This window comes from Glycine soja, chromosome 19, assembly GCF_004193775.1.
Source record: "Glycine soja cultivar W05 chromosome 19, ASM419377v2, whole genome shotgun sequence".
In the NCBI taxonomy this organism is placed as follows: domain Eukaryota; kingdom Viridiplantae; phylum Streptophyta; class Magnoliopsida; order Fabales; family Fabaceae; genus Glycine; species Glycine soja.
In genome coordinates this window covers 28262666-28277502 of record NC_041020.1, presented here as the reverse complement: position 1 = coordinate 28277502, position 14837 = coordinate 28262666, and the positions used below count along the sequence as shown (strand labels likewise).

Sequence of the window (14837 nt, the reverse complement as noted above, 5' to 3'; positions counted from 1 at the left end):
GTTCTATTGTTAGAGTTTGATATTGTCTTTGTCACTCAGACGACGATAAAGGGGAGCGCCTTGGCAGATTATCTAGCTCAACAACCCATAAGCGATTATCAACCTATGCATCCAGAATTTCCTAATGATGATATTATGGCCTTATTTGAAAAAGAGGTTGAAGAAGAGGATATGGATAAGTGGGTTGTGTGGTTTGATGGGGTGTCTAATGCACTAGGCCATGGGATTGGGGTGGTGTTGGTTTCCTCGGATAAACAACATATACCTTTCACGACTAGGTTGTGTTTTGACTGCATGAACAATATAGCAGAGTACGAGGCATGCACCCTTAGGGTCAAGTTGCTCAAAGTATACGACATTGGTCATTCATCAGTTGAAAGGTGAATAGGAGACCAAATACGACAAGTTGGTGCCTTACTAGGCTTACATCAGGAAATTGATGGAACTTTTTGATGACATATCATTTCATCACATTCCCAGAGAGGAAAACTAAATGGCTGACGCCCTTGTCACTCTATCGTCCATGTTCAAAGTGAGCTCACATGGAGATTTGCCATACATCGAATTCAGATGTCGTGTTGAGCCTGCACATTGTTGTTTGATAGAAGAGGAAGAGGATGGTAAACCTTGGTACTTTGATATCAAGAAATACATTAAAGATAAGGAATACCCGCTTGAGGCCTCTGACAATGACAAAAGAACATTTCGGAGATTGGCAACCAATTTCCTCTTGAGTGGGAATGTCTTGTACAAAAGAAACCATGACATGGTGTTGCTTCGATGTGTTGATGCAAAAGAGGCCGAACAAATGCTAGTGGAGGTGCATGAGGGATCCTTTGGTACACATGCCGATGGACATGCCATGGCCTGAAAGATTCTGAGTGCGGGGTATTACTGGCTCACTATGGAGAATGATTGTTGCGTTCATGTGAGGAAATGCTAGACCTTCACTGATAATGTTAATGCTCCACCTGTACCATTGAAGGTATTGTAGCACCGTGGCCATTCTCAATGTGGGGCATAGACATGATCGGGGCCATCGAACCCAAGGCTTCAAGCAGGCATCGCTTCATTTTAGTCGCCATTGATTACTTCACCAAATGGGTGGAAGAAGCTTCATATGCTAGCATGACTAGAAATGTGGTGATTAGATTCATTAAGAAGGAGATAATTTGCAGATATGGGTTACCCAGAAAGATCATCACCGATAATGCCACCAATTTAAACAACAAGATGATGAAGGAAATGTGTGAGGACTTCAAAATCCAATACCATAATTCCACACCTTATAGGCCCAAGATGAACGGGGCAATTGAGGTTGCCAATAAGAACATCAAGAAGATTATTCAGAAGATGATTGTATCATACAAGGATTGGCACGAAATGCTTCCCTTCGCACTGCATGGTTATCAGACTTCTGTACGCACAGCTACTGGGGCAACCCCGTTCTCTTTGGTATACAGGATGGAAGTTGTGCTCCTGTTTAAGGTGGAGATTCCTTCTTTAAGAATCCTAGTAGAGTTAGGATTGGAAGAAGTAGATTGGGCCCAGACACACTTTGATCAATTAAATCTTATTGAAGGTAAGAGATTGGCTGCCATGAGCCATGGGCGACTATATCAGAGCAGAGTGAAAAACACTTTTGACAAGAGGGTGCGCCCGCGTAAGTTCAGCGAGGGGGATCTTGTTCTGAAGAAAGTGTCGCAAGTTCAAAAGGATCACTGAGGGAAATGGGCCCCAAACTATGAAGGACCCTTTGTGGTAAAGAAGACTTTCTTAGGAGCAACGTTGTTGCTCACGAACACGGATGATGAAGAGCTGCCTTCGCTTGTGAATTCCGACATCGACAAACGATATTACGCGTAATACTTGGGGCATTTCAAAGGCTCAATGTTTGGACCTCCTCAAGGACTCATTAGGATCTCCAAGTCTTAAGATTTTTGTAAACAATATTAATAAATATGGATTAATGATTTTCATCTCCCCCTCCAGTGTTGTATCCTTTGCTCTTTTTATTGCTGTTGGGCATGAACGTACACTCTCATTTTTCTTGCTTATTCACACGAATGGTATTTCGGAGCCATTCGGCATGTTCAGCAGGGGTGCCGTAAGCGTTAAGTAAAATTGAACACGACAACGAAAAAAAATCACAACACCCATTTAATTATTACATTTAACGTTCAATCATAAACATGCATGCATTTTCATCTTACCATCAAAGTATTTTGCAACAGGGAAAAGGAATGAAGGGTCGTTTTGGGTGATGGTCAGCACCACGCCAACTTGGGTAAGCCTAGGGGAAAATGGAAAGGTGACACGAGCATCTCGTAGCATCTTTTTCATATTTGCATGTTAACATTTTCTTTGTCAAAACATTAGAGCAGGTGCCAACAGGTTTTAGGTCCATGATCAGATTTGCTCACAATCAAGGGAGTTAGGGAGGATGAGATGGCAAAGCCTCGAACACAACCCCGCGTTTGGCTAAAGACGTTAAAGAAGCGCTCCTAGGAGGCAACCTAATATCTCTAAACTTTGCTCTTTAATTTTATGTTTCATGCTTTCCATTGCGAGCCTGGTTTGTTCCTTTTCTTGAATTATCTCGTAAGTTTACCTAGAGTTTGTTCATAATTATAAGGCTTAAAAGGGAAATATATATAATAATAATAACAAAATAACTTTGCAAAAAAAAAGATTTAATAAAAGATTAACTTGCCTGGGCGAGTAGAGGCTGACGAAAAAATAAAAAGGGGGAGGGGGGGGTGAAATCAGATTTCACCCCATCTTCCCCCAAAAAATCAAAAGCCATTACATAAGGATTCATGGGAATTCCATTGGCAGCAGCATCTTCAAGCTTTTTGTGCACCTTCGTGTCATTTATTCTTGCATTCCTTTCATGCAGGTGTGAATCATGCAGGTTTTGATTATGCCAAAGTATAATCAAACAAAATTTCTTCAAGAAACATTCAAGGTTAAGCAAAGAGAGATTGCTTCAAGATTAATTCAAGGTCAAGCAAACAAGATCAAGAAAAAGATAAGGCCTTAGTTTATTTGTTAAAAGCATCTCACTGGTTGATAAGTTTTGGCCTCAACAAATTATTTTCAAACAGCTCAAAGGTGCTGGTAATCGATTACCAGACAATGTAATCGATTACCAAAGACAAGATTTCAAATGAGCTTTTCAAAAGGGTTTTAAAATTTGAATTTTGAATCTTGTAATCGATTACCAGATGGTTGTAATCGATTACCAACTATTCAAAAGGGTTTTGAAATTTGAATTTTGAATCTTGTTATCGATTACCAGATGGTTGTAATCGATTACCAGTAATGACACTTCAGAAAATACGTTGAAAAGTCATGACCCTTCAAAATATAACTGTGTAATCGATTACCAGTGAGAAATTTTCAGAAAAGCTTTTTGAAAAGACACATCTCTTCAAACCATTTTGAAAAGACACAATGGGCCTATATATATGTGTGGCTGACTTCGAAAAGAAAATATGCATACCTTCTATTTAACATTAACAACGTAGTTGATGGAGCATCTGAGTTCCAGGTGCTAAGCTTCCTAGACGCTTACTCTGGATACAACCAGATTAGGATGCATGCTCTAGTTAAGGAGAAAACAACATTTATCACTGAAGATGCCAACTTTTGCTACAGGGTCATGTCCTTTGGCCTAAAAAATGCAGGCGCTACATAACAAAGATTGATGGACCAAATTTTCAAGCAGGAGATTAGAGAGCTCCACAAATACAACATGTGCCTCAACCTGAAAAAATGTACCTTCAGGGTCGATGGAGGCAAGTTCCTAGACTTTGTGATCACACACCAGGGAATAGAAGCCAACCCCAACAAATGCACAACTATATTAGAGATGCATAGTCCTACTAACCTCCAAGAAGTCTAGAGGTTGAATGGAAGACTAGCATCCCTGTCCAGGTTCCTCCCAAAGCTCGCCGAAAAAGCGAAGCCATTTTACAAACTGCTCAAAAAGGCTGAGCCCTTCCTATGGGACAAAGCCGTTAGCTAAGCCCTCATATAAGAGGAAAGGAAGCATCAGCTACCCATCTACTTCATTAGCTGCATACTCCATCACACTGAGAAGCACTACCAAATGATAGAAAAGATGGAGCTAGCACTCATCACCTCGGCCCAACATCTCAGACCGTATTTTCAAAGTCACCAAATGGTAGTTAAGATGAACTACCCCATCAAAAGAGGTTCTACAAAAGCCCGAACTAGCAGGGAAAATGTAATGTAGCTCCATGTAGAGCTTGTAGGCCTTGGATCTTCTTCATCAATAGAGTCCTTTGCTTCTTGAAGATCAATGGCAGAAAAATAGAGAAGGAGGAAAGGTGATTAGAGATTCCACTTCAAGGAGAAAATGAGTCAAGAAGAAGCTCACCACCATAGGAAGCCATGGATAAGAGCTTGAAGATAGGAGAAGATGAGTGGAGGTAAAGGAAGAGAGGGGAACGAAATTTTGAGAAAGAGAAAAGGGAGAAGTCTAATTTCTCAAATGATCAAAGTTGCCAAATGCAAACACAAGACCTCTATTTATAGCCCAAGTGTCACACAAAATTGGAGGGAAATTTGAATTTCTATTCAAACTTCACTTGAATTTGAATTTGTGGTGCCAAATTTGGAGCCAAAATTTCACTAATTATGATTAGTAAATTTTAGGTATGGTTCATCCCATTAATCCAAGATCAAATCCAAGATTCTCCACTAAGTGTGCTTAGGTGTCATGAAGCATCTCAAGCATGAAGGACATGCACAAAGTGTGACTATATGATGTGAAAATGGGGTGCAACAAGCAAATGCTAACCTCCCCCTTAGGCTAGTTTGAAATATAATTGGATTGGGCTTCTCCCAATTCAATTAAATTTCTCTCCCAACATGCACATCAAATAGTGCACTTAAGGCATGGGAAATTACAAAATTGCCCATAATACAAAAACTAGTCTAGGTGCCCTAAAATACAAGGGCTGAAAAATCCTACATTACTAGGATACCCTAAACTTGTGGGGTACCCTCCCTACACTATGGAGCCCTAAATACAAGGCCCAAAAATAATGAAACCTAAATCTAATATGTACAAAGATAAGTGGGCTCATACTTAGCCCATGGACCCAAAATCTACCCTAAGGCTCATGAGAATCAACGTGAAGGGGAGCAGGGAAAGAATCATCCCTAGCCCAATCTTCTTGGAGTCTCTTAGTCATGGCTCTGGTGATGGGTCCCCTCCTTGGGAGGATTGCATCAGAATGGTAGCTTGATCCGTAGAACTTTCAGAGTTCATGGCAGACGTTTTGGCAAAATTTGTTGGGAATGAATAAACCACCCTAGATTGGTGGAGCCTCTACATTGATGGCACATAGAACCAATGTGAAGGGGAGCAGGGAAAGAATCATCCTCGAAGGCCTTAACAATGTCACCCTAGAGCAAGCCCTCAAGCTCAACTTTGAAACCTCAAACAATCAAGTTGAGTACGAGGCACTCATTGCAAGTCTTATACTAGCAAGAGAAGTCTGGGCCAGGAAGTTATGATGCTACACAGATTCGTAGCTTGTCCAAGGATAGGTTGCCAACAGATACCAGACCAAGGAAACAGTGATGCTCAAGTACTACATACCCAGGGAGGGCAACACTAGAGCAGACCTGAAGAAGTTATGGCTAGAGAAGAAAAGGAACCAGACTGGATGACTCTCTACAAGAATTTCTTAATTTAGGGGGTGTTGCTTGCTACTATGTCATCCTTGATGGTGAGTTATTCAAAAGAGGGTTAACAACACCCTTACTCAAATGCTATAACAGCCAATAAGTAGATTATGTCATGAGAGAACTTCATGAAGGGATCTGCAGCCTTCACACCTAGGGTCACTCTATTGCTACCAAAGTGGTATGAGTTGGCTACTACTGGCCAACACTCACAGTCGACACCCTCAACTTCACCAAAAAGTGTAGACGATGCCAAGAGTTTGCAGATGTTCCACACATGATGCAATCCTACCCCGCAAGGGCATTGGATAGAAGACTCCAAGTAGATTGGTCCAGAGATCCAAGGGAAGGCCCTAGGGTTCTCATGAGCCTTAGGGTAGATTTCGAGCCCATGGACTAAGTAGGAGCCCGCTTATCTTTGTAAATATTAGAATAGGTTTTTTCTTCATTTGGGCCTTGTCTTTTGGTCATTCTAGTAGTATAGGGTTTTAGCCTTGTATTTCGAGGCATTTTGAGTAGTCTTTGTAGTGGGGCTTAGCTAAGCTCACCTCCTTGAGATGACAAGCTAGAGCTTAGCTACACACCCCCTATAATAGCTAAGCTCACCCCCATGAAAAAATACACGAAAATACAAAAAAAAAATCCCTAGTACAAAGACTACTTAAAATGCCTCGAAATACAAGGCTAAAACCCTATACTACTAGAATGGCCAAAATACAAGGCCCAAACGAGGGAAAAACCTATTCTAATATTTACAAAGATAAGCGGGCTCATACTTAGCCCATGGGCTCAAAATCTACCCTAAGGCTCATGAGAACCCTAGGGCCTTACCTTGGATCTTTGGACCAATCTACTTTGAGTCTTCTATCCAATGCCCTTGCGGGATAGGATTGCATCAACACACCCCTCCTAACAATCTCCATAGTCTGTGGTCCCTTTGGCCATTTGCCATGTGGGGAATGGACATATAGGGACCACTCCTAAAAGCTCCAGGAGCAGTCAAGTACCTACTTGTGGCTATTGATTACTTCACCAAGTGGATCGAAGCAAGACCACTACGAGAAATCATGGCCAACCAGGTGGAGAAATTCACCTAGAAACACCTCATTTGCATGTACGGCCTCCCATACGCCATTGTCACGGACAACGACACTCAATTCAAAGCTCATACTTAAGAAAACTTCCTGACGAGGCTAGGCATCAAGCACCTTGTCACCTCTATCGAATATCCCCAGACCAATGGACAGACAAAGGCAGCCAACAGAGTCATCCTCAATTTGAACTAGACTCAACAAGCCTAAAGGACTATGGAAAGAGGAACTTCTTGTGGCAAGTCGAGTACAACTCCATGTCTCATGCACACGCCACTCCACATCTCTAGTACGTGTCACTCCACAAGTGACGCCAATGCAAGAGCAGAACACCACGTCTCCAGTATGTGTCACTCCAGAGTGACACGTATGTAAGAGCATGATATTACGTCTCCAGTAGTGCCATTCCATGAGGGACACGTATGCAAGAGCATGACACCACGTCTTCAGTACGTGCCACTCCATGAGTGACACGTATGCAAGAGCATGAAATTAAGTCTCTAGTACGTGTCACACATATGCAAAAGCACGATATTACGTCTCTAGTACGTGCCACTCCATAAGTGACATGTATGCAAGAGCACGATATTACGTCTCTAGTACGTGCCACTCCATAAGTGACATGTATGCAAGAGCACGATATTACGTCTCTAGTACGTGTCACACATATGCAAGAGCACGATATTACGTCTCTAGTACGTGCCACTCCATAAGTGACATGTATGCAAGAGCACGACGCGTGCGCTGCACACACCAGGCTCGTCAAACCCAAGGTCCACCTTTGGTGAGTCTTTCCAAAACCTAGGACGAATAATTCCCTGGTAAGTTCTCCAAAGGCTCGTCAAATCCAAGGTTTACCCTTGGTGAGTCTCACAGGTATGCAAAACCCAAGGTCTATCCTTGGTAAGCCTCAATGCAACTCTACAGGCTTGTCAAAACCCATCCTTGGTCTCAGGCTCCTTAGACCCTAGGTTCATCTTGGGTGAGCTCCTCTTCTGTCAAGTTCCGTCTCCACAAGAAATCAAGGTACGTAAGGTTTACCCTTGGCAATCTTTTCTACTCCTAAATTTTATCTGTGCTGGAATACAAGTCTGCAAGAATATCAGAAACTCAAGATCCACCCTTGATATACATTCTTATAAAACCCAAGGCACCCCCTTGGTCAGCCCACTCCTTAAGAACCACAACGACCATTGCCAAAGGTTTGGGTTCCATAAGGCTAAATGACCTACCACCAAAATGATTAACAAGACCTTCAACCAGGTGCAAACCAAATCAACTCCTCACAAGCATCAAAGGAGAAGCTCTGCAAAGCAAAAGGAAGCACCATCGCTTGAGTGACGTGACTTTTAATCATGTTGAAATCAAACCTGAGATTATTTCATACTTCTCTACTCCACACAAGACTATTGAGGCATTGATTCCTACATTACCAAGGCCTTGCTTCATACACTGCCAAGGTCTTGCTTCCTACGTCATCAAAGATTTCACGCTCACCACAATGGCCTATTCATACTACCACAAGTAACGAAACATTGCAAAGACAAAGGCAAACACACAAGACATGCATACTATGCAAAATTCATCGACAAAGGAATGCAAATTCATTATCAAAAGAAGAAGAAAAAATTGTCATAATTACAAGGCCCATGCGGCCAAAATCCAACAATGAAGAAAATAAACAAAGGCAGCCTAAATAATGGCATCATGGCCTTGCTCCTCAGCACCTTGCTCCTCACCAACCTTTTCCTTAGTAGCAATACCTTCGTTGTCTAGCAGAACACCGTCCTTCACATTCTTGAAATGGTCAAAAAGACCCAAGTCAAGGTCCTTGGCAAAGCATCCGACCTGCCTAATGGCCTTGTTAAAGCCTTTCTCATGCTGCTCTACAGCCTCCTTCTTGTACATTATCAACTCTTCTTCAAGCTCATTGTTGGCCTCTTTCTCCTTAGCTGCTCGTAGCTCAGACTCCTCCATCCTGGACTCTGACTCTTTCAGTCAATCCTTTAAGTCAGCAACCACCCTATAAGGTCGTACTTCTCTATCGCAATGCCCTCTACCTTGCCAACCAAGTCAATTTTCTCCCGCTACAAGCCCTTACAGTGCTCAAATAGCTCATCATCATCCATTCTGGTGCGTAGCAACTTGGCAAGAGCACCACCAACCTTCGAAGGCAGCTAGCGGTTTGACTTCACAACTACAACAAAGGCGACAATGGCACTATTTACCATAGGGTGCTCTACTCTCCAGACAGTGCAAGCAATAACCCTCAATTTGGCAACCTCTGCCTCCAAGGACGCCTCCTTGTGCAGAACCTCTTGGTGTCATTGTCCATTCTCCCTAGAATCGCCAAACTCCTTTGAAGGAAGACCTTGGCAGAATCCGTAGCATTCTACACCCCATCTGACCTAATAAGGTTCTTATCAAAGGTTGACACAAAGCCAGTTGGGGTCTTCTACTTCGACTTGTAATCTGCACCCCACAATGAATCAGCATCACCGGAGGTGTATGGATGATCCAAAGAGACATGGGGGCGAGAAAACGAGGAAGGCGACATAGCCACCAACATAATAGAGGATGGAACCTAGGGAACTGAAGAAGGAGGAGGCGGCATCTCGGGAGCACTTATAGTTGTCACACCCGCACTTAATAAGGGTGCAGTGATGGTGGGCGATGGAATCACAACAAGATCAGTTGAAGTGGCTGGTGCATCAACTTCAGCAGCAGGAGTGGCCTCCTAAATAAGCACAACAAGAGGAGGTAGAGAAGCAGGAGTAGCAGCAACAACAATAGAAGAAGCAGGAGCCTCAACGACTGACGGAGCTGGAGGCAGGTCTTGCAAACTTGAAGGGCGACCCGCATCGGGGGTCAACCTTGCAGCTTGCCTTAGGGCACGAAGGCTCACTAGGGCCCTCGACTTCTTGCGGCTTGACATCCCAACATCGTCATCTCACTTCCTCTCAGTCAAAATAGAGGAATGGACACTGCAAGCAATCTCAGCAGCACTAACAACAGGGCCAACCTCAATAGTAGGTTGACCCCCTTCTCCAGCAACAGAGGACACAATGGACTGTGGCGCAGTTCCACAAGGGTCAACAGATCCTCGTCAAATGACTTGAACCTGGTGGGATCAGACTACCAATAGAACGAGAAGCGAGGCTCCCCATCCATGTTAAACATAAGTGGCAAACCATCAGCCGCGACATTAGTAGCTAAGACCTTGAAGAAATAATCCTTGAAGCAACGAAAGACGTTTGAGTCAAACTCAAACAACTTCTTGGACATGCTGTTTAAGGAGACCCAACCAATCTTGCTAATCAGCTTCATCTAGAAGAAAAACATAAATGCCGGCACACTAGTCTGGATGTTGAAGTAGGGGCATAAAATCTCAAAGGCCCTCACCATGGCCCTACTGTTCGGGTGGATTTGGGTAGGGGTCACGTTCAAGTGCTGAAGAATGATGCTGATTCATTGTGGGGGTGCAGATTACAAGACCCAAGGCCTCAAACAGACATTTGTACATAAAGAATAAGGGCAGACTGCCTGACGCTGCCCTTAAGAAAGGGAGCATCACTCCTGTAAGCGTAGACGACTACCTTGTATGAGTCCTCAAGATTTGCCAGCTTCATCTAGCGTTAGAGAGCAGCGACACTCACCGCAGAGTTGAGGGGGGGGGGGGGCGGGGGGTGCTATCTTCAAAACATCTCCCTCACCCACTCACAGCTAGTAATGGTAGGTAGGGACGATGATGACCCAACGTTATGGCTACTATGCACGCAAGGAGATGCCCTAACATCCCTATCACTTCTCCTTCCTCCCCAGAAGCAAAAGGGGGGAGAATCATCATGACCGGGACAAGCTCCTTGGTCAGGGAAGCAATGGAAGGTCGCGCCCTCCCATGGAGGTGAGAGGTGGCTCCACCAGTATGACACAAAGCCCTCAACCTCTCTGAGGAAGAGGATTCATTGTCAGAAGCACCATGGTGAGTATCATTTGAGGAGGAACCACCAATGGAAATGACCTCATGGTCCTCGGGGGTTGCTGAATCGAACCCTCAGAATCATTGCCACCCATGTCGATGGCGAAATTAGACATAAATGAAGACATTGTCAGGGAAAGAATACCTTGAAGATTAAAGAAGAGGATGAATGGAGAAGAAAGGAAATCACAAGAAGTAAGCACAAAAGCAAAGATATTCAGGAGAAAGAAGACAAAAACACCATTTACTGAGGAGATGAACTCTTCGATAACTAGCAAGAGCTAAAGTAGTGCCCTAATTTTTCGCAACACGACATAGCCCCACTTAGCCATGCATCACGTCCCAGTACATGCTCACTCCATGAGTGACACATACGCAATAGTACTACGCGCCTACCGTACACGCCTGCAACAACGAACGAAATGTAATGTCTGTCTTCAATGCACTCTCCAACAATCAAAAAAGGGTAGAGTTGTCAAAAATAGAAATTTCCCTCACCTTACAACTCAGACCTCACCTGCAAAATCAAAAGCATGTTCACCCAGACAACTTGACAGAAGAATCACAAAAAACACTTGTCTAGACTCGGGGGCTTGACAAGCTTGATAGATCTGCAATTCTCACACCTGTCAAGGTTACCACTCTCGACACCAGACAACACGTGTCCATGCTTGGGGGCTCAAAAAACTTGTCACCCTCCTACTTGTCAAGACTACCACTCTTGACATCAAACAATCTCTTTTGACACTAGACAACCTCTTTCACTTGCAAGCTAGCTTAGAGCTTGGGGGGCTTATGTACTGTCCAGGATCCACACAATACACGTGGCATCTTTTGTGGCACTTCGAGACACACGTCAACTCTCCATGTCAATCCTGGCACAGGAGCACAAACACCCAACCCTTAGCAGCCGGGCTCCCCAACCGGCAGGTTATCTTTAACCTCTAATTATTTGAATGTAATACCATCCCTTTATCTCTTAGCAAGTATTCAATTATCTACAAAGCCACACATTGTCTGTAAATAAGAACTATCTACTAGCTTTTATCTCTAAGCTATATATAATCTCTAACCTTATCTATAAGTGATAACTGTAAAATTTGAGTTAATTTGATAGTCAATTTTGGCTAAGAATGATTGCAATTTCCTTACTTTACCATTTTTGTAATGAAATAATATAGAAATTAATATCTTTGTTGTTTTTTATTAGCAGCATTCAAAAGAAGAATATTTCAAGTGCTTTGGAGGAAAATTGATGCAAAAACTGGAAGGAAAAGCCTTGAAGAAAAGTTGAAGATTGAGACAGTTCGCTTAGCGCATAAGACAAGCCCAACGCATGATGTGATCCTTACTAGGAGCGGATCGCTTGATACAGGTCACATAATTTGGAGGACGCCACTTCCAGAGAGGGAGATAAGTCAGGGTAGACACCACAAGAATTACCTTGATAAGTCTAAGATTGGTTCAACAAGGAACCCAGAGAGAAGCTCTCACAAAATATTCGCAAAATGCCAAAAGTCCCTTCTATTGAAAACGAGTTCAATATATATAGTGTATCTGAGGTGCAATTGGAAAGGCACTAATTTTATTTAATTAAAATGACAACGAAAAATAGAAATAGGCATGGGCCTTCAAATTAGTTTGGGCCAAAATGACAAAAAAAATATTTGGCATGTGCCTTCAAATTAGTCTGGGCCTTCAACAACAATTAAGATTCTTGGAAGTGCCTTTGCCTCTGGGCCTTCATTTTTCTCCACTTGGGCCTTGTTAAGTATGCCTGATACCATTTGTTGGAGGGTATCCACTGATTATTTGGTCCTACTCCTGGTCATAGGTCCCTGTATTTGGGCAGTTTTAGGATTCTCATTAGCACTTCTCCTCGCTTAACGACTAGCTCACGCTTAGCACAAAAGCCCGCACTAAGAGCGAGGTCGCGTGGAAATTAAGCTACCTTAGGCCTATCAAAGGAGTAAGAAGCAAAAGAGAAAGACACCAATCCCTATACACCGGGACATAGAGACTCAAAGCTCTCTAATGAATATATCCTAAGCTTGAGCATCTTTAATAGGAGAAGCCCTCTTTCTATGTCCATTATCCCCTTTTCTTCCTCTATCCATCATTCTTCTTCTATCTACATCAGCCCCTAAAGTGTAATGTCTCTCATAGCAATGAGAGGCTAAAACTCCATTGTTGGGAGCTTGGCAGGCCAACTCTTGTAATGTAACTCTTTCTTATTATCTATTTAATGCAATCATGTTTCTATTGCTCTTTTTTGTGCTTAATTATTTATTATGGTCTGTCTAGCCATCCATATAGTGTTTAAGGGATAATGCATTGAAAAATGACTATTTTCTAAACAATTGGGAAACGGTATCTAAATGAAATCATTGCTAGAAATAAATTGATATTAGATTGATATTCGTTTAGCCTATTTCATGCATCTCTAATCTTAATGCGATTTATTATTTTTATCTTTGCAAAGAAATTTGGAAGAAAAGAACAAATAAATTAGGCTCTTCGTGCGGGAAACCAAAGATAGAGTATCATAGTAGATGTGTGTGGAAACTGGGATAACATTAGATAGAGAAAATCATTAACATTGCATCACAAGTAGTTTTGGCATGCTAGGCCCCATCATATTTGCATTCTAAATTATCTTCTTGTCATCACCTTTATCTTTTACTTTTCTTATCTTTAAATCTTTTATCTTTTCTATCTTCTATTTTTTATCTTTAAATCTTTATCTTATTTCATACCTCTCTTTATCTCCTATCTTAAATTTCTTGTCTCTTGCTTGTAAATTGGGTTTGCATCAATCTAAGTACAAACAAAGTGCATGTGGATTCGACACTTGGACTTCTAAGTACTTTACTACTTGAGACAATTTGGTGCACTTGCCAAAGTTAACAATAAGCTACTGTCTATTATCTACAAGCCGGTAATTATCTGCAAGGGCTATAACAACCCCTACAAAAAAGGACCTCCGACTTCCTCTACACACTATAAGTACCAGGTTCCCTGGTACTCTTTACACACTTGAACACACATGCACACCAGCTTGCATACTCATTCATACATCATTTCATTCATACTCTCTTAACTCATATACTTACTTGAGCGTTGAAGTCCTTTGTTTTGCAGGTCTCTCCTTTTGTCCTTTTAACAAAGGTCACTCTTAGTTAAACATGTGAAGTCCAGGAGCTCATCTTAACCACGTCTACCCTGACATGTGCTAGCTGTAGATCTTGGTAAGTACAAAAAATATATGAGAGAATCTTAAAATATTCTGTTATTCATATCTTTTATTATTTTGTGATTTTTAATAAAATTTTTGTTTTATAAGGAAAACTAAATATACATAGATTACAAGGAAATAAAAAATATTTCATTCATACTTTCATGGATTCCCTTGTTTCTATCTAGAAGATTATCTTAGTACAAACGGCATCATATCTTATCATGAGCATGCTTTCCTTTCTTCCCTCCAAAGTAATATCCCCCTGCAATCAGGTCTATCTAGAACAGGTGAACATAATTTTAGGACTGTATACATCTAAAAGAGAAAACAAAGGAAAATGCTAAAAGTTACAAAAAGATTTTTGTAAAACGCACACGATCTGTTTATTCTATGAAATTCCATTTTTTATTTTCTGAATTATTGAATTAATATTTGGTTTAAACAAAATCCAGCTGTTCAATGTTACTCTAGTGTTATTCGTGCAAGAGAATTTTCGTGCTGAATTGCATCACTCGAAAACAAATATGAACAGAAAAGCTTGATGCATTCCAAAATCATAATACGCCACATGTTTCAACAGTGATTAACTCCAATAATTAGTAATACAGGTATATAAGATTTAATGATCTGTCAATTAATTACAATTATCACGAGGCAAACATCTTGAGTGATGTTATCAACATACATTGACAGGCTAGCATAAGAATTTGAAGATTAAGGGTGAGTTTAATTAAATTTTAAAAAATAATTTTGAAATAATTTTTTTTTTATATAAATTTTTTTTAAACATAAATAACTTAGACAAACG

General features: G+C 41.6%; 1 protein-coding gene across 1 annotated transcript; it reads left to right on the top strand.

Moving 5' to 3' along the window:
* The first annotated feature begins 493 nt into the window (after window positions 1-493).
* LOC114398686 lies at window positions 494-1725 on the top strand. Its single transcript, XM_028360854.1, has 3 exons — window positions 494-839; window positions 986-1317; window positions 1414-1725. Exons 1-3 carry the CDS (start codon window positions 494-496, stop codon window positions 1723-1725), a joined length of 990 nt encoding a protein of 329 aa, XP_028216655.1.
* Window positions 1726-14837: the final 13112 nt, after the last annotated feature.